The sequence below is a fragment of the Myotis yumanensis genome, unplaced genomic scaffold (assembly GCF_028538775.1).
Source record: "Myotis yumanensis isolate MYYU_CA2020_CCGP unplaced genomic scaffold, mMyoYum1.0.hap1 SCAF_17, whole genome shotgun sequence".
NCBI classification, from domain to species: Eukaryota; Metazoa; Chordata; class Mammalia; order Chiroptera; family Vespertilionidae; genus Myotis; species Myotis yumanensis.
The window spans coordinates 29357905-29382133 of record NW_027223768.1 but is presented as its reverse complement, the minus strand read 5'-3'; the positions used below and the strand labels follow the sequence as shown (position 1 = coordinate 29382133).

Sequence of the window (24229 nt, the reverse complement as noted above, 5' to 3'; positions counted from 1 at the left end):
TCAACACCATAGATGAGAACTTCATTTTTTTCTCTATCGCCCCTACTGCTACCACGAGGTCCTATGAAAGGACTAGAAGCTCACTACTATACCCAAAAAGCATTAGGATCTCAACAAAACATATGACAAGGAAGCAATGCATACACTACCCAGGGACTCTGGGGTTTCCAGTATCATAAATGGCATCGCCAGGAGGAGGAAAGGCCTCATCTGGGGCGACTGAGAGCACTCTGACCTAGCAAGAGTCTGTCAGACTCCATAAAACCTGGGTGCTGTCAGTCCTTTTCTCACGTGTCTGGGCAAAATCTGCAGGTGCAGCCTGGGCAGGAAAGAGGAAGGCAGAGAATTTAAAATGGGGAACTGCTGTGCTGTTGGAGCCTGAGAGTACCTTCCTCACTCTTCTAAGCTCCGAACTACAGGGGCCACTGACCCACACCATCTACAGGAGCCCATCAGTCATAAAAATATAAAAGCCTCAATAGTCTGAGACAAGTGCTAAGAAACCTCAGTGCTTTTTTTCATCATCCCAATTCTTAGGGGGGGAAAAAAAAAGTCAAATCAATATACTACACAATGGAGAATTTTCATCAGTGAGGCTCAAGTTCTCACAGCACATCAGGCCTCAAAACAGAAAACAAACCCTACTCCTCCTCTAGGTCTCTAAAAGTCCACTCCAGAACAGCACTGGTCCTGCTTCCCAAAATGCAAGGTAAAGGCAGAAATAAAAATGTGCTTAAAGACATTCAGAAGATAAATTAGCTTAACATATGTTAAACTGAACCTTTACATTTAATCTTCTAATACAGATTTATGAGATAAAACAGAGGTTCTAGTAAGCAAAAAAAACATACGCAACAGAAAAGTCATTTTTTGTTTGGCTTAAAGTGTTAACAGTACAATCATTACATTAAATGAAAAAAAAAACCATATTAAACTATCTTAACACAAATATAGCTCAGTCCTTTTTCTAAATGCCCACTGTTTATGAGCTAAGTATCTTACCTCTTCATTTTATAAGCCTTCAAATTCTATATAACCCACTCCTATCTCTCTAAGAGAGCTTCTGCAGACCGGTTTTACTAACTGTCAATCACATAAATAACATGTCAGTGAAGGGATTTATCAACATATAGTTATGAAATTATACTGCTGAAAATACCCTTATTAATTGAGATTCTAAAGAAAAAAACTCAGAATTGTTTTCTATGTATTTTTCAATAGTCCAAGCATAAAAAAATCGTCCACCCAAAGTATAACATATAGTTAATCATGGTTCCTGAACTAAGCAAAACAGTACATACATAAAGCGAAAGGGCTCCCGCTCTTACCTGTATATCCAGCATACCATCCCCAAGAAGCCACCATGCCCAGGAGCCATTTGTACATGATTCCTTCAATGTACCAGAAGCTCTTACTGTCCAGCACGCGGAGGGGCTGAAGCACAATCACATAGAAGACGTAGGATGAAATTGCAACCAGGTTGTTGGCAACCATGAAGGCAAACCTCATCAGGGCTTTCACCAAGATCCAGCCCAGCCAGGGAGCTCGTTCCAAAGTCACAGCCATTCTCACATGGGAGTCCGTCCTGTCTTTCTGAGGTGAAAGGAAAATGCATTTTAAAAAGGCACATGGGTTAAACACATCTAAACAGCCACCAACATAAAAAATCGTCTCCAGCACAAAAAAATAAAATAAAAAGAAAAGAAAATCAGGGATCTCAGTACCTCGGTGATCTCTCCGGGAAATTCCAGAGGGGGACAGAGAGCGAGGGAGGAGGAGCCGCACAAGGTCAAGGGAGCTGCTCACAGAGGCGCAGGGTATGTCATAATATATTTAGCAAAGGAGAGCGCCGTGCCCACGAGCTAACCGGCGGCCGTCCCCGCACCGCGCCTCACTGCAGTCTTCTGTTAGACATTCAGACAGACAGACAGACAGACCCACTTGCTTCTGCCACCCTCAGGCTCTCCCAACTGAGGACACGAGTGGCGAGAAGGCTGGCACCTCTCGATCAGATTTCCCAGATTCCGGAGACCCGGTACCCTCTCCAACACCATTCATGCACAGATTCAGTCTCTCGCGTTGGCAAAAGGAGTTCCGCTAAAAACGCTCATTTGCGCAAAGGGGGCTTTTGTTTTCCTTTTTTAAGAAAGAAAGGAGGGGGGGCAGAAAAGGGGCAGAAAGGTGAGAAGAAAGCAGGTGGGGGTAATACAGCGAGAAGGAGGAAGGACAGGAGGAGGGGAAGGGGAGCACAAGCCTGGAGGAGGGGGAGGCGAGGGTCAAGGGATGGAGGGGATGAAGTCCCGGAGCGGAGAGGGCCGGGCGCGGGGGAGGATGGAAGGAGCCGGGAGGCGGGGGCGACGGCTGCGCCCGGCTGGCGGGTGGAGCCCGCAGCGGTTTCCGCGGGTGGGGACGGGGTCGGGGCGGCGGTCTCGGCCCGCGCGCCCGGCTCACCTCGGCGTGCGCGGCCGGCGGGCGCTGGAGCGCGGGGGCGAGCGGGGCCGGGGACCGGCGGCCCTGGGCGCGCGAGTGCGCGGCGGCGGCGGCGGCGTGTGTCCCCGGACGAGGGGTCGCGGTCATGGACACGGCGGCGGCTCAGGCGCGGCGCGAGCGGGCGCCCTACTGCCCTCGCGGCTGCCTGCGGACAGAGGGACGGCGGGGACTCAGAGGCCGGACCTGTCACCGGGGCGGGTCCCGGGGAGGCGGGCGGACGCCCCGCGCTCCCGCCTCCTCCTCGGGGCCTACCGCGCCCTGGGTCCCTCGTGCTGCCGCCGCCGCCGCCGCCGCCGCCGCCTCCCAGCCGCACGACACCCCTTCCCCACCCCCCAGCGCCTCCCCGGGCCCGGCGCCGCCGCAGCCCCGGGCCTGCGCCCGCCGAGCCGGGTTACCTCGGGCTGGCCGAGCCCCCGCCCGGGCTGCGGGAGCCGGAGGAGCCGGAAGAATGCATGGCCGGCGGCGCGGCGGGCGGAAGGAGGCGGCGGCGCGACCCGGCCCCGCTCCTCTGCCTGCGGCGCGGCCCGCGCCCGTCCCTGGCGGCGCGGAGACGCGGTCCCCACGGCCCGATCGCGTTCGCCGGCTGGTGGGGAAGGGAGGCGGGAGGAAGCGGCGGGAGCCGGACTGCGGCGCCGCCGCCCCCAGAGCGCCCTCTAATGAAGGCGCCGCCGCCGCCGCCGCCGCCGCGCCCCCGAGCCCGCAGGTCCCAGGGTCAAGGCCCGTGGGGCTGCCTGGCCTCAGGCCGAGACCTTGCCGAGGCCCGGACGGAGGAGAAGGGCCGCTCGGGAACGGCTAGGAACGAGCCCCATCCTTACGCCACACGAGGGGCGCGTGGGTCCAAGTGGAGAGCCCGGTTCAGCCCGGCCCGCCGCCGCGCATTGTTCGGGCGCCTCTGACAGCGGTCGCGGTCACGGCCACGCCGGAGGCTGTCTCCTTGAAGAGCGCGCGCGTCCTCCCTCTCCTCTTGCCTCGGGAAGCCCGGTGGCTCTCGGGGCTTCCCTTCTGAACCCTCTCCGGACGACTAAGGTCTAGAGTTTAAAATCAATTTATCTCCAGTGCCAGAATTCTTGTTTCTGGAACGCATCCGAAGCACAACTGCCATTTGCCATTCATCCTCCCATCCCCACCCGCTCAGAAATAGAAATCCAGTGGGAACGAGTAGGCTACTCAGAGACACGAACATGCAGTTAGTCGGCAGGGCCTGCCATTAGGTGATGAAGAAATGCAGGCCACAGGTTCCCCTGGACAGGTGGGCACCAGCCGCCTCCTGTTTCAAGGGGGGGGGGGCCGCCAGAAGGAAAACAGAGAACCAGCCCAAAGACCTGCCCACCTGGACATCCTCAAATGGCCTGTCTACATGTCAGTTTAAAAAATAAACCTGTGGCCCGACTAGCCTGTCTCAGTGGTGGAGCGTTGACCTGTGAACCAGGAAGTCATGGTTCAATTTCCCCTCGGGGCACGTGCCCAGGTTGGGGGCTCATCCCCAATAGGGGGCGTGCAAGAGGCAGCCAATCAATGATTCTCATCATTGATGTCTATCTCTCCCTCTCTCTTCCTCTCTGAAATCAACAAAAAAAACCCCTATTTTTAAATAAATAAATAAAAATAAACTTACAGAAGCTTGTTGTAGCCTGCAGTCACATTTGTAAATGAGGAAGGGGGCAGATTTTACAATTTCCTAGGGAACTGTCGTATTTAAAGCAAAATGTCACCTATCCTGCCTACTTTGAAAATGTTTGTCACTGTGTTTGCTTTGGATTCTCAACTATTTCTCTCTTTCTGTAGCTTCAGTTCTCTTTGGTTCACAGATGAGGGAAAGAAAATTCACCTTATGCTACTAATATATGAAAGAATACTTTCCATTCCCATTCCCTTTGGAAATGAAGAGATGCGAGAAAGCCCAGAGCCTGCCTGCAGTAATTTACTAGATGCCTTTCCATTTATTATTATTTATTTGTATGTGTTATTGCTCTATCTCACTAATATTATATTTACAGGGCGTAAAAAGGCACCAGGCCCTGTCAGAGAAATTTCCATGTAAGTTCTACTGTTGGATAGCAAAAGTTAGATATGCTCTTTCTATTGCCTGTATTCCCTCTGAGAATTTAGGTGACGAGGTAATATCATCTTTAAATAAAGTTCATGATAGAAATATGTACTGTAGATCATTATTTAGAAAGATTGGTGAGGCACCTATTTCTTCTAAGAACCAAGAGTAAATTCCCTAAGGATTCCACGTGGTCCATCCTATCCAGCATTCTCCACATGCTGATAAACACTGGCTGACACCTGCAGAGATATAATCTACAGTGGAATATATACCTGGTTCCTGGACCACAGAGCATCTGCCAGAGTGCCAGACACACCAGCACTTGCTGAGATGGTATTAGTACCAGCCAGGTAGGCCCAGGAAAGAGCCAGAGGCTGGGCAGGACCTTGTACAGTGAGTCTCACTCACACTGTAGTGTGCAAAAAAAATCACTTGGGGTGTCTTATGGAAAAGACAGATTCTTGGGTCTCATTTTATAACTCTAGGTCCAGAGGGGACTGGGGACCAGCTTTGTAAAAAGCATCATAGGTGTTTCTGATACAGGTAGTATACAGACGCTGCTTTAAGAAACCCTGACCTGAGGGTATTTTCAGATAATCACATCCTTTTCTAGACCCTTCATAATTCTTTATCATTTGTCCATATCTGTGCTCATCTGTCCATGTCTTAGTTTGCTAGGGCTACCATCACAAAAGAGCATGAACTGGGTGACTTAAACAACAGAAGTTTGTTTTCTCTCAGTTCTGAAGGCTAGAAGTCTGAGATCAAGGTATTGGCAGGGTGGTTTCTTCTGAGGCCTCTCTCATTGGTTTGTAGGTGATCATCATCTCCCTGTGTCATTCACGTGATCATCTCTGTGTGTGCATGTGCCTGGTGTCCGTCTCTCCCTTTGTGTTCTAATTTCTTTTTATAAGAACACCAGTCACATTGGATAAGGGCCCACTCTAATGACCCCATAGGACTTAATTACGTGCCTTTTATCAAGATCCTATTTCCAAATGTAGTCACATTCTGAGCTACTGAGGGTCAGAGCTCAATATATAAATTTTAGGGGCAGGTGGGGAACACAATTCACCCATAACAAATTCCTACTGTTTAGGCTGCAGAATTTGCCATGTAAGTAGGTCCGGATGGAAGGGACATAGAAGCCCTAATTTTGATTATTTCAGCTATTTTCTTGACTGACTCCAACCTCATTAGACTTTTCTTAAAGCTAAGCAAAAAAAAGAGCAATACGTTGTGTTCCAAATGTAGATATGTGTTTTTTTCTTTCCCCAGGGAGAATGAGGGGGCTTATCTTTTTAACTTCCTTTACCACTGGGGCACATTCGGTTTCAAGATAATTCAGCACCTACAATGGAAAAGAAAATGCATTTGGGCTAACTTCTTCAGGGAACAATATCACACACAGCTTATATTTCTTCAGTTTCAGAGTTCATTTTAGATCAATATTCTGTTCTCTTTCACACCACACACACACACACACACACACACACACACACACGTAAGCAGCCTCCTGAGATTTTTTTCTACAGCTCACTTCTACAACACTACAGGCAGGCAGATATATGAATGCTCTGAAGGACTGTAGCAGGAAGACTGGGGAGGCCAGTTCTTCAGGGCAGACAATATGTAGAAGGCAAGGACTTCCCTCAATGACTAAGTAGCTTTTAGTCCCCTCTCTCACTACCTTAGAGCCATGTTTACCAAAACACCAACATTAATTAAGTCAAGAAATTCATATACACCCCAATAGGAGGAAAAGGAAAACAGGCCCCCACCCTATAGCCACGGGCGTTATAGTTTCAGTTTCAAAAGCCCACATTTGAACCGCAAAAGGATGGTCCTTTGAAAAAGAAATGTGGCTTCTCACATTTCCTGGAGTCTCCAGACATTTTAAAACAATCTAACCACAACACCTTAGAAGGTTTAATTCCACCCATCTGGTCCACATACACACAACAAATTAAGTTCTAACAAGGGAGGAGCTCTCTTGGGCAGAAAAAGAACCCTTGGGCCCTCTCTTCTTCCTAGTGGCAATTATAAAAACATTTTACCTGCCTGTGCTGGTGTCTGCACTAAAGCTCCAATGAACTATGTCCTCTCTAGGGGGAAACCCCATCAGCAGGGCTGTAAATGTGCAATGATTTGGCACAGGCATCCCACATCATATAAACAGTTGCCGCCTAGAAATTAGCACCCCAAGAGAGTCATGAATTCCATTGTCAGCTTTAACTTCAAACAAAAAGGGAAATATATATGTAAACATATTATATATCAAAATATCTTTTCTCCTATGTTAGTATCAGTAAACATTTTACATAAAATGTATTAGGGCTTATAACCTTAATATTTTTTAGGCAAATTGGGTCAAACAATTATGGCTTGACTGCAGTTTTATTTAATTTATTGTGGTTGTTGTTAATCCTCACCGGAGGATATTTTTCCCATTGATTTTTAGAGAGAGTGGAATGGAGGGAGGGGAGGAGGAAGAGAAAGATAAACACCGATGTGAGAGAGACACATCGATTGGTTGTCTCCCACACATGCCCTGAGATCGAACCCACAACCTAGGCATGTGCCCTTGACCGGAATCGAAACCTAGACTGTGGGTGCACGGGCCGATGCTCTACCACTAAGCTACAATGGCCAGGACAGACTGCAGTTTTATTTAAACCATTTCAGCAACTTATCATGAACAAGGTTGGCCCTAAGCAAAATTAAATAAACAATCTCTCTTCTCCTCTGGGCCGCTCTCCTCTTCAACTAATTTCCCCTTTCCAAAATGATCCCTAGTTCCCGAAGGGAAGACTCCACTCTCCCGATAGACAACATTCTAAGCTAGAACCTTCTCTCTCTCACCTGTCCAACATTGCATTTCCTTCGCTCAACCCAGCCCTTCCTGCCTACTGTGGTAAATTAATTCATGCTGAGGTGCTTATAGCTAAAAAACCATGTTCCCTCTTCCTAGAGTATGAACATTTTATAAAGAACCTCCTAGTGGTAAATTCTCAGGCACTATAGTGGGTGAGTATTCTTGTAAGATATTTTAGAAGCTATCTCAGCAAGTTTCTCCACTCACAGACCTTGTGAAGTCATGTAGTACATACACCTATGGATAAGAAAAATTCACATTTCAAACTGCATTTTCCTAACACAAGAACTAAAACAATCACGTTGTTCCTGATTATGTTAATAATAATACCCGACTTTCAACTTCTAGGCCCTCTTCTCAGTGCTTTTCATGCATTAACTCATTCAATCATCACAAAGACCTGACAGGGACCCTATTGTTACCCATATTTTACAGATGGGGAGATTAAACACTCTGCCTTAGGTTACTAAGCTAGCAAGTGGCAGGGTGGGACTTGGCTCCAGAGCCCATGCTGACCACACACACTGCTGCTCTAGGAGAAACTGGTAGAGAGATAGGAGCTACTCTTTTCCATTCTCACCTCCTTTCACTTCCCCTGGCCCCTCTGGTGCCCCTGCACCTCCCTGCTCAGCTATTACGCTAGTCACACTAATGTACTCACTTCTTGAAAGGATGCAGTGGCACAACTTCACACCCATAAGCTCATGCTTTATTTGTCCATGCATTTCCCTTCTCAATTTGATCGTATTCATCCCTCATCCAGGTAAGATATCAAAAAATCCACACCCCCCACTCCTAACCCCACTTTAGAATTCTGTGTATCTTCCTCCATATGTATGCTTCTGTCACAGTGCTTACTACATTGGAACAAGCCTGGATGTTTTATATTTCAGGTTGTCTGCTAAGATTAGGGGTTCCACATCACCTATCTTTTTCATTATTGTTTTCCTAGTGTCTATCTTAGTGCCTTCTATGTGGTAGGAAACAGTTTTAAATTCAATGTTTCACTTACTCAGACTAAATGATTTCTTTTTATTTTTTTTAGTTGACAATAGAATACTTTGAATGGTGACATCATTATCATTATAATCATCATCATCCAAACCATACTCAAAAGAAAATGTTGCTTATACTTTTTATTTTAAATATATTTCATCCTGGCCAGTGTGGCTCAGTGGTTGAACATCGACCAGGATTCAATTTCAATTCCTAGTCAGGGCACATGCCCGGGTTGTGGGCTCTATCTCCAGTGTGGGGTGTGCAGGAAGCAGCCGATCAATGATTCTCTCTCATCATTGATGTTTCTATCTCTCTCCCTCTCCCTTCTTCTCTGAACTCAATAAAAATACATTTTTTTAAAAATCTTAAAATGTATTCCAATCTTTTAAAAATGATTGTTTCAGTAATATTGAGTGATCAGAAGTACCTCGACGGAATCACTAATTGCACAAAATACTATTCCACCTTTTAGTATTAAAATATTTTCCTTCCTCCATTCTCAAGCTATCACCTAACTTTTTAATCCATCCCAGATGCTGTGGTCATAGTATTTTCTTTAAAGTACCATTTTGAACATTTCGAGTTTTTCTGTTCAAGTTTTGACATTGGTTTTCCGTGTCCTAACAAATCAAGTCTGAATGCCTCTATTTGATTTACTTCAGTCAGGGACTTCAATACAGGATTCCTCACTCGTTATTCTAGAGCAGTGGTTCTCAACCTTGGCTGCACATTAGAATCACCTGGGAATCTTTTTAAAATCCTGATTCCTGGGCCTCATCCTCCAGAAATTCTGTTTCTTTGTTATGGGGTGGGGCCATACCGCCTCAAATTAAGGTGAGACTTCATTCTTCTCTTTCACAGATTCCTTCTGCATGCTTGTGCAGTGGTTAGCCATAATTAATTGCCCAATTAGGAACCTGCACTTCAAGGAGATCTCAGCATACAAACTGAAGAGATTTGAGAAGTTCCAGGTGCACAGTTTCATGGCACTCCATCCAGAATGCAAACAAGGTCTGTCTCCTCCATCTCACCTCTTTACCTGCTGGTCCTTCAGTAGCTTCATCCTTTCCATTTCTCTGTCCTTCCAAGCTCAGCCTCCAGTTCAAAGTCAACTCCACTTTCTTCAGCCTCTCTAGCCCCTTGGAAAAGCTAGGTCTTCTTAAGGTCCCGCGTTTCCCTTAGTTTCTGGACAAAACTGCTCTCCTCACACTTACTTGAATTCCAACTTGGCAATTTTCTTGGGTTCTGTCCGTAGATTTTCCCAGCATGAACTTCTTTCTGGAAATAGTATCCGGATGAGCTGCTTTGAACTAGCTTCTTCTCCCTTTCCTCTGCCCTCACCTCTAACCACAGGAGACCCCATTGAATCTCATGACTTCAGCTTTCTTTCACACCTCCAAGTCCTGCCATTGACTGACAACAAGTTCCTGACTTATTCCGGAACCTTATATCTCATAAGTGTCTTATATTTCTGGGTTTTCCCTCAAATTAAAAACAAACAAACAAACAAAAAACCACACTGGATGCCCAGTTGGCATCGCTCAGTGATTGAGTGTCGACCTATGAACCAGGAGGACACGGTTCAATTCGCGGTCAGGGCACATGCCCAGGTTGTGGGCTGAATTCCAGCGTGGGGGCGTGCAGGAGGCAGCCAATTAATGATTCTCATCATTGAGGTTTCTATCTCTCTCTCCCTTCTTCTCTAAAATCAATAAAAATATATTTTAAAACAACAACACCAGAGTATCTTTGCTCTGGTGTTGAGGTATGGAATTTAGTGATGTTTGATGAGGGAGAAGAATTCCCCCTTAGGAAAGGATCATAGGATAATTCCACTTACGAACAATGGAAATAGGCTTGGAGAAGTTATGTGGCTTGTCCATCATAGATTGTGTCAGAAATAGAGCCGTTGCGGTCTTACAGTGTGAACAACTCCTCCTGGTTTGCCCAAGACTTTCATCATTTTAGCATTCAAGTTCCACATCCCAGGAAACTCCTCAGTCCTGTCAGTGGTTAGTGGCCCTATGTGGTCCCCATGCAGTCCCTCAGCCAGCTTACAGTGGTCCAGCTTCTCTACCCACCACACCTTTTCTGTGCTACACCTGCTCCCTGATCACCTGATAAACCAGAGTTAACAAGCCACTCAGGGCTGACAGTGTGTTTAATGTTTCCTCTAAAGCAGCGGTTCTCAACCTGTGGGTTGCGACCCCTTTGGGGGTCGAACGACCCTTTCACAGGAGTCGCCTAAGACCATCGGAAAACACATATATAATTACATATTGTTTTTGTGATTAATCACTATGCTTTAATTATGTTCAATTTGTAACAATGGAAATACATCCTGCATATCAGATATTTACATTACGATTCATAACAGTAGCAAAATTACAGTTATGAAGTAGCAACGAAAATAATTTTATGGTTGGGGGTCACCACAACATGAGGAACTGTATTAAAAGGGTCATGGCATTAGGAAGGTTGAGAACCACTGCTCTAAAGCATATTACTTGTGCTTACCTGGGTTAAATTTCTCTCTCTTATTCAAGCCTTTTCGGGGCAGCTTGGCTCTTTCTGTGTCTTTCATCAGCTTAAATCACTTGAGGTTTGAGCAGAAATTTTTCACTCTGCTCCTATTCCAACTGTGTCCTTAAGATTAATTTGTCATATTGGGGACTGACTCTGTTGTAATAAAAATCATGCCACCTTGCATTTCCTATGCACCTTGCAGTCAACAAAGTGATCTCTCTCTCTCTCTCTCTCACACACACACACACACACATTATTGGATGCTGCATGCTAACAGTAACCCTGTGAGATAGACAGGCACTTATTAGTTGAAAGAAGTATGAAGGGTAAAGAAAGAATTTCTTTACAAGTGGTTTTCTCTTGAAACGTCTTCAAGAAACATTTAATAAAATATGCTTTCAAATTCTTTGTTTCTCTTAAACTTTGGCTTCAAAGCATAAACTGCAGTGGAGGTCTAAATTATTTGGAATCAGCTGCTGGCAACTACACAGTCTTGAAAAACCCAGAGTAGGGCTGCGGGGGGGTGGGGGGGGGGGGCGTGTCTTGGACCAGCTCCTTCTCCCCAGCACAGCCACAGGCAGGCCCTGGAGTGAGTGCTCCATTCTCTGTCACTCCAAAGGCTGGCAAACCCTCCTCTCTACTCCTTCTCACCCAGAACATTATTTCTATAAGGAAATGCAAACTTACAAACATTCTCTTAAAATATAACCTGGTTGTAAATTGGGAACTGTCATTAAAAACACCTTACCCCTTGGTTTCCTATTGTATAGTCTTCTAGACACAAACTCCTGTTTTAAGTAATATGAAGCAAACAAAGCTATGGGCAAAAGAGTGACGCTAAAATACTGCCTCTTAGAGTAGGGGATTTTTAAAGTCTAGAGCCATTCAAGTTATACTAATTATATAGTTTAAGTTCTTATATGAACGTTTGATGAAGTTATGTAACTCTCTGTTGAACTGAATGACATTCTCCAAAAATTTCACGGTTTCTCTATTTCAATGTTTCTTTTTCTCTTTTTTTTTCCTTCACCATTTCCATTCTTTCCTAGTTTTATTTCCAAAAAGGGGGGTGGGGGGGGGGGGGGAATGAAAAGGTCCATGAAGAGCAATCATCATTCAACTGGACAGAAATATCGAGGTCCTGATCAGATGGTACCATCTTACTTTCTCACCATCCAGGTTTTAAAAAGGCCAATGCTTTCTCGGTGTGGAAGAGGATAGCTTTCACACTGAAATAGTGCCCCAAAGACTTCTAAAATCCCCAATTTTGTCTTCTATTTTATCCTTTTCTCTTTGTTCTTTTTCTTTCTTCTCACGCTCGGCCTTAGCTTCTTCTTCCTCATGTTTTTTGCCCAGCAGTTCCACTTCCTTCTGTTTGAGAACGCTGACGAACGCCTTTCCATTCTCTCTTGTTGGTGGGCCAATTTCCACTTTTTCGGCAGAGGGTTTGGTAACATCCATGGTCTTACTGAGGACTTTGATAGCTGAAGCAAGTACCGACTTCAGAGTCATTTCTCCTTTGTAGTCTTGTTTAAACATTGATACAGCTGCAGCGCTATTATTTCCAATGCATATGGCTTTCCATCCCCCGTAATTTCTGCTAGGGTTGCTTTGATAGAGCTGAAAGCCATAACGCTTATCCCAGCCAATGTACAGCAGTGAAACACCAAAGGGATGTTTTTCTCCAAACTGTGTATAAGCTTGTTAGATATCACACGGTGCTGTAACCAACCGCCCACAAGCAACTGGCTCCTGATACTGCAATATAAATTCCTTTGAGCAATGAGCCTTAGTTCATTAGTCAGAAAATTAGCATCAGAAGTTATGCTTGCCACTCTGCAAGCCACGTCCTCATTGAGTTTATAAATTGCTCCAGGTGGGGGGGGGGAGCGGGGGGGGGGGGGGGGGGAGAAGGAGAGAGAGACTTCATCAAGAAACTTGTGGATGTTACTTCGCTCTGCTGAAAGCAAAACACCATCAACGGCTAAAATTCCCAAACAGGTGCCTGCATGTGCGATTGCCTCCTTGGCATATTCAACTTGGTACAGCGACCTTCTGGAGAAAATAGGGTGGTCCTGGAGTCATATCTTCAAGACATGTTTTCTGAACTTCAGAGGCCCGGAGAAAAGACACTGGAGTTGAGTTCTGTGCGGAGGGTTTCACCCCGCAGGAGGAAACCACCCTCAATGTTTCTTAAACATGCCTAATCATAAGAATCATCTCGGGTTCTTTTTAATTTCAGGCTTTAATGTATATAAGAATCTCCCGGAGAGCTGTTGAAAATGTCACTTTTTAAAGAACACAAATCCAATATCTTATAGAATATCCCTTATTGTAAGTTTAGTGAATGTTTTCTAGTGATTAGATTTGGGTTATGCATTTTTGGTTCAAATCCTACATAATCCATGTGTCCTTTTCAGAATATCCCCTCTGGAGACATATGCTATCCATTTACTTCTTATGGGTGAGCTAGACCACATTTTGAGAAATACTTGGCTACTTTGAAAAATATTTGAATAGGCACTTTCTCTTCCAGGAGTTCTCGGAACCTCAAGCGGTCAAAAAAGGAAACAAAACTTCTACTATTCTGAATTTTCTGAACGCTGGTTTGTTAAGGGGCGTATCTGTTTCTTGTCTAGAACAGCGGTTCTCAACCTGTGGGTCGCGACCCTTTGGGGGTCAAACGACCCTTTCACAGGGGTCGCCTAAGACCATCGGAAAACACATATATAATTACATATTGTTTACAGTAGCAAAATTACAGTTATGAAGTAGCAACGAAAATAATTTTATGGTTGGGGGTCACCACAACATGAGGAACTGTATTAAAGGGTCACAGCATTAGGAAAGTTGAGAACCAGTGGTCTAGAAGATCACATATTAATCACAGCTGCTATTACATTCAAAACCACAACACACCTTCATGTTTAACTTTTAAAATTCCCCACCTCCACTCTACCCTCCATTTCATTCCTAGTAACTATGGATCATAACTTTTATTTTGTTGTTAATACAGGTAATCTATGTGCTATATCATATGACATAACTAGACCCATCCATGCTCTTGATGGTAGCTTAAGGCTGGTAGAAACAACTTAATTTCTTGCATCACACATTTTACAATGGTATATCAGCTTCCTCTTCAACGGTGTGCTTTAAAGTATGTACTCATTTATTCTTCCTTTACCTCTAAAACACACTTATTCATGAACTGTTACCTGGTGCTTTACCTTATTACTTATATTTCCATATAAAATTTCTAGCCTGCTATCTTAGTATAGCTACTTCATTGTTGACTATATAAATCTCCTGGCATTCATTCATTCATTCAAACTACAAATAGTTCTAAGACTAAGAAAGAATAGGATTTGAGTCTTAAAGAAGCTAGCATTTACTGTGTACCAGCAACTATTACTAGTAGTGTCAGCCACTATTACAGACAATATGTCATAACAACCAGAGAGGAATATTTTTGTTACCACCGTTTTACAGACAAGGAAACAGAATTAAATAACTTACTTGACACCAAACTACTAACAAGTGATAGCACTGGGATTTACTCCTGGGTCAAATTACCTTATATAGACTCTTTTTGGATACCGCCTATAAAACTGTAATGGTAAAGATAGAGCGACAAAATTAAGTCCACAAATTTCAGAATGCTGAAATTAGGTATGCCTCTCAAAACTGAAAGTGAAACATGGGAACAAAGAAAAGCATTACAAAATGGCCAGAAAACTTTACCCTCTAGAGCACTTCAGGAGAAAACCAGAATTTTCACAAGAGATTCTTTTGAAAACTGAAAATAAAGTTGAAGTCAGTGTTCTCTTCCCCATCCCACCCACCCTCCTTCTTCCTTTTGAATTGTTTACTATTACTGTGTTTTTATGCTTTCCAGAAATAATGTCATTAACAATATAAATAAGGACAAATAAATGTAAAAATAGTATGCCATGAGTAATATTGTGCAACTTGGTACTAGTACTGAGCATGTTTTCAAGATCTAGCATTTCTAACAAACTCTGTCTAATACAAACTGTCTAAAATACATTTTTAATACATTTATTTTAAGGACCACTTAGTATGAATGTACCAAGTGATATACATTTTCACAGTTTATTTATTATGTATTCTTGTAATGAAAAATATTTAGGCTTATAATGGGTTCTTAGGAAAGCTAGGATTGATTGGGAAATGCCTTTAGGTTTGAGGTGTACATTATAAATAAAGCCACAAAAGCCAGAGGATAAAGGTTGCCCGGAGTTGCCCTAGCCAGTTTGGCTCAGTGAATAGAGCATCAGCCTGTGGACTGAGGGTCCCGGGTTCGATTCCAGTCAAGGGCACATGCCGGGTTGCGGGCAAAATCCCCAGCAGGGGGCATGCAGGAGGCAGTCGATTCAATCAATGATTCTCTGTCATCATTGATGTTTCTATCTCTCTCTCCCTCTTCCTTCCCCTCTGAAAGCAATAAAAATATATTTTAAAAAAATGTTGCCTGGAGTTGGCATTTGGTGTTAGGAAGACTCTTTGGATTGAACCTTAAGATCTCAAAACGGGTCACAAAATTAGACATTATTTATTTCAACAATAACTATGTATTAGAAAAAGAGATAAATGTCAAAGTGGAAGGTATTAAAGACTAATGTTCTGTGTATTTATTTAACAAACTTTATTTTTTTCAGAGCAGGTTTAAGTTCACAGCAAAACTGAGAAAACGTACAGAAAGTTCCTATACTACCCTTCCCCTCACACATGCACAGCCTCCCCAACTATCAACATCCTGAATCAGAGTGGTACATTTGTTATAATCGATGAATCTAATTGACACATTAGCCCCCAATGTTCATAGTTTACATTGGGCTTCACGCTTGGTGGTGTGTATTCTATAGGTTTTGACAAATGTATAAAGAAAAACGTTGAAAATCCACCATTGTAGCTTTATATAGAATAGTTTCATTGCCCTAAAAATCCTCTGTATTGTTCTTATTCGTTCCTCCCTCTTCCAACCCTGGCAACCACTGATCTTTTTACTGTTTCTATAGTTCTGCCTTTTACAGAATGTCATACAGTTGGAATCATATTGTGGGTAGCCTTTTCAGATCGGCTGCTTTCACTTAGTAATTGCATTTAAGTTACCTCCATGTCTTTTCATGGCTTGATAGCTTATTTCTTTTTAGTGCTGAATATATTCCACTGTCAAGATGTACAACAGTTTATTATTTGCCTACTAAGGGACATCTTCCTTGCTTCCGAGTTTTGGTAATTCTGAATAAAGTTGCTATAAACATCTGTGTGTGGGTTTTGATGTGGACATTAGTTCCCAACTCCTTTGAGTAAATGCCAAGGAGCATGATTGCTTAATTGTATGGTAAGAGCGTGTTTTGTTTTGTAAGAAACAGCCAAACCGTCTTCTCAAGAGGCTGTACCATTCATTTTAGATTCTCACCAGCAGTGAATGACAGTTCCTGTTGAATTGGTATAATTTCCCTTTTTTTTTTTGTTAATCCTCACCCGAGGATATTTTTCCATTGATTTTTTAGGGAGAGTGGAAGAGAGAGGGAAAGACAGAGAGAAACATCAATGTGAGAGAAACACATGGGTTGGTTGCCTCCTGCACGAGCCCCCCGCCAGGGCCCGGGGCGGGGAGGAGCCTGCAACCGAGGTACGTTCTCTTGATTGGAATCGAACCCGGGACCCTTTGTTCTGCAGGCCGACGCTCTATTCACTGAGACAAACTGGCTAGGGTATGGTATAATTTCTTATTTAAATGTTTGGTAAGATTCCCCACTGAACTCATCTGGGCCTGGTGACTGTTACTGAACAAAAAGTGTTTCCAAGTCACAAGATGTGCTAGGTTTGAATAATGGATTGTGCGCCATAAGTGCTCTAAATTAAAATAATAATGGCGAAAAGAAAGGACTGAGACAATTTAAGGTGGAAAAAGGTAATGAAAGTAGACTCAACGAGGATTAGAAAAAAGGAAATCCAATGGAATCTTTTCTAGTTGATTTCAGAATTTTAAAAGCATAGATATTCCAAAAAAGGAGGGGTGGGGGAAAGGCATGTGGAGTCTTTAACAAGGAAATGGTATGTATGATGGCACCAAGGACAAACTAAACAAAAACAGAATAATAAGACCCTCATAATAACATTAATATAATAACCATGCTCATTCAGCATTTTCTACAAGCATAATGTTAAATATCATAGCATTAGCATATTTAATCTTCACAACAATACTGTGATGTAGGAGCTATTTTCTACCATTTATAAATGAAGAAACTAAGGCTTTGTGACTTTAAATAACTTGTTCAAAGTCATACAAATTCTGGTCTGTCTGACTCTAGAGTTAGAGAATGTGTTTCTACCAAATTCATAGGATCAGTAAGATTTACTATTTAATAACTACCATTGATGTGCCAGGCACTTTATATACTTATGTGTATTTCTCACTACAATCCTGTGAGGTAGATTTAAATAATACTTAGGTATTAATAAGGTAACGTTACCTTATTAAATATTAATAGTAGCCTTACAACAGTCCTGTGAAGTAGCTATTACAGATATTTATAGGCTATTCCCTTATTAATTATTAACAATATCTTGATGGAGAGTTACATTCAAAAGTATAAAAAGCTGATATTGAATTCCCTCAAAAGCAAACCACCTTTAGCATCTCTATTTCTCCTCCTCCCCATCCCTCTCCCCTCCTCCATTCCCCTCTCCCTCCTCCTTCTCCTCCTGGGAGAATGGGCAGTGAGGGAGAGTGGATAGAGTCTTGATGTTGAAGCCAGACAGGCCTGACTCTGACAGACTTGGACTCAGATCCCAACATAGTTGGGAAAATAGCAACTAAAAGAATATTCTCAGAGACACAGCTGATGCTCTAACGCCTTTGTAACCTTCCTTTTAATGTGCTGTGGATGTGGTGGCTTGTGGGGGGAGGGGGGAGAGTGAAGTAGGCCTCTAACATGTATTAGAGAGGTTAAAAGGTAAAGCATAAAAAGAGTTAACGTAATTCTAAGAAAAAGACCTGAACATTGTTCTTTGCAAATAACGAACCTAAAAACCCAGAAGAATAAGACAGCAATCTCCTTTAGAAAATATGAGTTCCTAGAATTATGGAATATGGCATGGAAGACTTTGGTTATTTGGCGGGAGCGGGGGGAGAGAAGAGACATCCTTCTAATATGAAGCAATTTGTCCTCATTGCTCAAGAGATTGTTTGAAGTTCTAATTTCAAAATTATCCAAACTTGTTGCTTTTTCTCTTACCATTGCCTTCTTTGGACTACTTTATTATCCACTTGCAGGATTACTAATGACTAGGCAAGGAAAGGGAGAGGAAGATGGACTTGTGTCCCAATAGAAGGATGAAATCACTGGTTCTAGTTAGTTTCCTAGGTTAGTTGAATGAGTCACACACCTGAGGTTGGAAGAACACTTGGAGCCAGATGGAGGTTCCCTTGGTTCATTAGCACGGTTAGTTTGACTGGAGTATCACTTAAACACAGATTGCCTCTTCCCTGATGGTTTATAATATAAAGATTAGAGAGCATGCAGCCATACTCATGGGTAACTGGAACACAGGTAGGATAGGAGAGGACCACAGTTACCAGGGAGTCAGACTGAAAAACCCCTCTTCCACCTTATCCCTCATGCCATCACACACACTGTAATCAATGCCCGCTAAAACCTCACCCAAACACTACACTGGGGCAATTCTGAATGAAAAGGAATCTGTCCTTTTCACTGCCTCTTAAAGGCACAGTACTTGCCAGCAATCTTGGTTACTGAAATAACAGCAGTAATAATATTGAACATATAGACGCTCTCTATTAAGTGTGCTAAAGGTGTCAATTCGTGGAAATGGTCTACGAGATCCTTGGCATATCCAACTAACCTTTAGGAGCATTGTTCATAGTCAAGTAGTCCTCATCCCCAGTTCTGATAAATTGATTATATAGCCAACCCAAATTGCAGAGGTGCCTTCAAGGTTCAATCCTTTTGATTTCAGTAGTCTGGAAAACCCCTAAGTTCATCATCTTAGCAGGTTCCATGATGCTTTCATCGGCAACCTTGATGATGTCATAAAGAGCTATAAGGTCCACCTAGCCTGTTTTCCATACCCAGGATCAAGAGAGCTGTTTAGTAGCTTTTACCCTGTCAGTCTTGACCTCATTTCCTGCTTCAGCGCATCCCAGGTGGGTTCACAGCTTCTGCCTATATCCAGTCCCGGCTGCTCTTCCTCACATCCAGTTCTGGGGCCCATCCAAAGGGAGGCAGGAATTTTGTCTTAGTTTATTCGGGCTGTTATAACAGAGAGTATAGACCAGGTAGCTTATAAACAGCAGACATTTATTTCTCATAGTTCTGGAAGCTGGGAAGTCCAAGATCAAGTTGCTGGCAGACTCAGTGTCTGGTGATGAGCCCACTGCCTGCTTCATAGACTGCCATCTTCATTGTGTCCTCACATGATAGAAGGGGCAAGTGAGCTCTATGGGGTCTCTTCCATAAGGGCACTAAGACCATTCATGAGGACTCCACTCATAACCTAATCACGTCCCAAAGGTCCTATCTCCTAATACCATTACATTGGAGGCTAGGATTTCAACATATGAATTTGAGGACACACATATTCAGTCTGTAAGCAGAGTTCAGTATTTACAGGCTAAGTCTCTCCTTACAACCTCATCTAATGGGACTGAGAAGTAAGTTTACTCTCTAAGACCTGGAGTCTGGCTCCCTAGTTACGGCTGCTGTGTGCCTATGTGACCTGCCCATTGCCTGGTTTCTGCTCAGACCTGGGAGTCAGTATTCCTGAGGAATTCATGGAGGGTAATTGTATTGACCTGTGAAGCACACTTCTCCTCTGCCTCGCCCCTACCACCCCTAGTCCCGAATTGTGATCAATTAGTCCGCCCAGGACCTCAGTGCTGAGGCTGAAAACCAAAGCTCAGCACCATTGTTTGAACTAGTTATGTCATGATCAGAATCATGGTTCTCCAGACTTCAGGTTTGGACTCCAATTTCAGTGTCCTCTTGCTGTGCTCCCTATCTGCATCCTACCTGCCAAGTTTTCTGAAATCTTGATTAAGGGAACTACGCCTTGTGGGCTTTGTGCCTGCTCTGCCCAGCTGGGCCTTCATCCAAAGCACTGTGCTGTAGCAACAAAAGGCACAGAGGTAGATTGCCCATAAAGCTTGCTCAGGTTGCTTAAACTTCAGGGCCGCTGTGAACGCTGGGAGGTGTAGGGTATTACAGGTGGAAAGAGAAAGCCAGGTTGTTATCAAAAAGAATTTTTGCTGGGAAATTGTCTATAGTGATCTCAAAAGAAAGGAATAGGAATCTCCAAGTCACCAATCCTTTGTTAGGATTTCTTTACTCATTCTAAATGAATATTCACTTCATAACAAATTTTGTAATATGTACTACTTTTCTAAAAGAGAGACCCCCAAGTTTTATAAGCTTCATGCCCCACAAAACCTGGATCTGCCCTGGGGAAGACCCATGCCCAAAGCCCCAACTCCAGAAACTATTATTTCACTGATCTGGGGCAGTATATCTCAGCTGAGGTCAATTTCTGCCCCTACTGGATATTTAGCCATGTCTGGAAACAATTTTCGTTACCATAACTGAGAGTGGAGAGAGAGAGATGTTATTGGCCTCTAATGGATAAAGGCCGGGGGTGCTGCTAAATATCTTACAATGCATAGACAACCTTCAACAACAAAAAATTAGCTGTCAAAAACATCAATAGTGTCACAGGTGAGAAATCCTGATCTAGGATGGGAACTCCAAGCATCAGCATTTTTCAAAATTTTCCCAGTTAATTTGAATATACAACAGTTCTAAAGATAACAGCAGCCAACTTTTATGACTGAATGTTTACTATGTGCCAGTCACTATTCTAAATGAATTAGCTCATTTAGTCTTTGGAATAAGCTTATGAGATAAGCACTCTAACTGTTCCCATTTTGCAGATGAGGAAACTGAGGTACAAAAATATTAAGAAACATATCCTGGGATTCAACCCTAGACAGTTGGGCTCCAAAGCCTGAGTTGTCAACTAGTATTGCACACCTGAACCTCCCTGACTGACTTGTTTCATCCAGCTAGAGATCTCTGTAGGAGAAGGGAGGCAAAGTCCTTGGAGCTCCCATAGCCACAATATTCTGTCTGCTCCCATCACATGGAAATGGAAGTGAGAAAAGGACTCCAAGTAGGTACAGCTGAGATGGGGGAGAAGTATAGAACCACCTTGAACTGTCTACCCAAGAAAAGCCCCCTAGTTTGGGGTATGAGTATTTGTTCCAGTTTCTCAGATATCTCTATGTCTGGTTTGATTTCCTAGATGTAATTTCTTAAAATGAAAGTTTTATCCAGAAGTGGTGGACCCACGTTTGGTTACGAGTTCTAAAGTAAAAGTGCTTTGGCCCATTAGACTGTAACTAAGTAACAGTAACGATTGCTATCACCACCTCCAGAGAATGGGCTGTGTGACAGTGTACCTTACAGATGGCTGTCATTTTTTTAAAAGACTTTTTAAAATGTATTTTGAGAGATAGAGGAAGGGAGAGAAGAAACATCGAAGTGAGAGAGAAAATCTATGGGCTGCCTCCTGCAGGTCCCCCACTGGGGATTAAGCCTGCAACTTGGGCATGTGCCCTGACCAAGAATTGAACCTGCAACCCTTCAGTGCATGGGACGACACCCAACCATTGAGTCACACCAGCCAGGGCAGATTGAAAGCCATGCCAAGCAGCTGTCAGAAATGCTGACTAACCAGACTGGGGAAAGTACTGCCAAATGAGTGGAATGTAAACAAGTTCTGTGGCAAAATGGGAAAAATATAAAACCTGAAATGACTCTTTATTCACTGTTACAGAATGCTCAAGAAAGTAGCAGTACATTTGGACTTCTTGGTACAAATTCACAACACCTAGATGAAGAGGCCAGTTTCTGCCTTTAGGGCAGGGAATGTAGTGGGAATAAGACAAAGACACGAGTATTTTTACAATAAAATAGGCCACAGAAAGCGGCACAGTAAAGGGCTATTGCTAGCTTGGAAGAGAACTTCAAGCCCCACACGAGAACCACGACTATGACCAACTCCTTGGTTTCAGCCTCGTAAGACCCTGAGCAGAGAACCCAGTTGTGCCATATCCGGACTTCTGATTTACAGAAACTGTGAGGTAATAAAATTGTGTTGTTGTGAACTGCTAAGTTTGTGATAATTTTTTACACAGCAGTAGAAAGTGAATACGAAGAATTACAATGGTTGATTTTGAAATGTTAAACCAACCTTACATTCCTGGGATAAACCCTGTTTAGTCATGTTGTATTATCCTTTGACATATTGTTAGATTTGGTTTGCTGAAATTTTGGTCAGAATTGTTCATGAGGGACATGGCTTGAAGTGAACATGAGAACAAATTTGAAGGAGAAAGAAATGGAAGTAAGGTGAGAAAGGAAGAGGTGGGAAAATGTCAGAGTAGGTTTGGGGAACAACCCAGAGTTTAATTTGGCTGAATAGCCACACATAGGAAGTCAAGTGGTGGGGAATGTGGCTGGAAAACAAAGGAGTAGAATGCACCCTTCACGTGGGAGATGAATTCACTGGAAGCTGTCGAGGGGCATAGCCAATGAGCAAACCAGTGTAGTTTGATGTGCACCAAGCAGAGCCAGGAGGACAGCAGGGAGGCCCTTGCAGCTGTCTGGTTAGAAGTCACTAGATCCTGCCCTAACCGGTTTGGCTCAGTTGGTAGAGTGTCGGCCTGCGGACTCAAGGGTCCCAGGTTCGGTTCCCCTCAAGGGCATGTACCTTGGTTGCGGGCACATCTCCAGTAGGGGGCGTGCAGGAGGCAGTTGATCGATGTTTCTAACTCTCTATCTCTCTCCCTTCCTCTGTAAAAAATCAATAAAATATATTTTTTTTAAAAAAAGAAGAAGAAGTCACTAGGTCCTGGACCTGACCATGGTAAGGGAGAGGAGAGAAAACAAGAGATGGAAGAGGAGATCTAGCCCTGAGCACTCAGTTTGGATGTTAGATGGGCTCTGCTCCCTCTTTAGACACCTAAAGACACCAGCAGAGCTTATTCCATCTCTGGTGATTGGAACCAACCAATGAAGACAAGTCTGAGAGCTACTGAGCAGCTATAGGTCCAGCTCCCTGTGTTCCTGCTGGATCCAGGCCTGGCTGGTTGACCCCAGAGAGCACAGTTATTACAGTTGTTATCGGTGGCCCCGGAGGCCCAATCCAGAAGGACTCCAAGAAACTGGCTTGAGTCTGCTGTCCACTCTAGGATGGGAGATGGTTCAACTTTACACAGTCATTGTTCTAAGACCCCCAAAGGATAGTACGAAACTCTATACTAGTTTTCTCCTATACACATCTACCTATGATAAAGCTTAATTTATAAATTGGGCACAGTAAGAGGTTAACAACAATAACTAACAATAAAGTAGAACAATTAAAGTAATAATACTGCAATAAAAGTTATATAAATGAGGCATTATTAAGTAAAATATGGGTTACTTGAACACAAGCACTGTGATATGTCAATCTGATAGCTACTAGGTGACTCATGGGGGTGTGGCACATCCATGTGGAGATGCCAGACAAAGGGATGATTCACATCACCGGAGGGACAGAGCAGGATGGCACGGTATTTCATCACACGACTCAGAACAGCGCACACTTTAAAACCTATGAATTGTTTATTTCTGGAATTTTTCTATTTCACACTTTCGGATCATGGTTGACTGTGGGTTACTGAAACTGCAGAAAACTGCAGATTAGCCCTGACACCAGTAGATGAAACATGGGAGAGGGGGCAGTGTGGGGGGCTCAGGCAGCAGAACTGTGCTCGTTCGGTAGGGACTTGAAACATCTCTCTTGGCCTTGGAGTCCCAATGAAGGGAGCCATCTCTAGGCCTGAAGCTTCTTCAACCTCAGAGGTGGAAGGCGATGGAGGAGGTTTGGGGGTGTGTAGCATGTTGGACATTATTCTTGATCCTTCGCTGCATGCAAGCTCCCTAGGACACCCCATGTTTGTGAGTACTCAGGGCAGTCACCCCACAGTGTCCTCCAGGGAGTTGCCCTCTAATGCATACTCTCTCCAGGGGGATAGCTTTCGCTTTCACCGCAGAGGTAGTTTCCAATAATGAAGTGCCAGCATTAGCCAGGAGTGGATAAGTACATCAACTTATCTGACCAGGTCCTGAAGGGCACAGATATCCGTAGGGAAGGATCAAATAATGGGCTGGGATGGAGTGATGAGGAGAGGT

The 24229-nt window shown here is 43.7% G+C and overlaps 1 protein-coding gene and 1 pseudogene across 3 annotated transcripts in view; both read right to left on the bottom strand.

Annotated features, from left to right (window-relative positions):
* Positions 1-24229, bottom strand: part of LPGAT1 (lysophosphatidylglycerol acyltransferase 1) — an 82844-nt gene that overhangs the window by 49283 nt on the left and 9332 nt on the right. Inside the window, exons 1-2 of one of the 3 annotated variants that reach the window (XM_070397338.1) lie at positions 2886-3083; positions 1329-1593 (exon numbers count right to left, since the gene is read on the bottom strand). In XM_070397338.1, coding sequence (XP_070253439.1) covers positions 1329-1566 — 238 coding nt within the window. In that variant the 5' untranslated portion in view covers positions 1567-1593; positions 2886-3083. Of the gene's footprint in view, positions 1-1328; positions 1594-2451; positions 2578-2885; positions 3084-24229 lie in introns of those variants that run through there. The other 2 variants (XM_070397336.1, XM_070397337.1) reach the window with 2 other exon arrangements.
* On the bottom strand, positions 11575-13038 carry LOC138995678 (proteasome subunit alpha type-4-like; annotated as a pseudogene).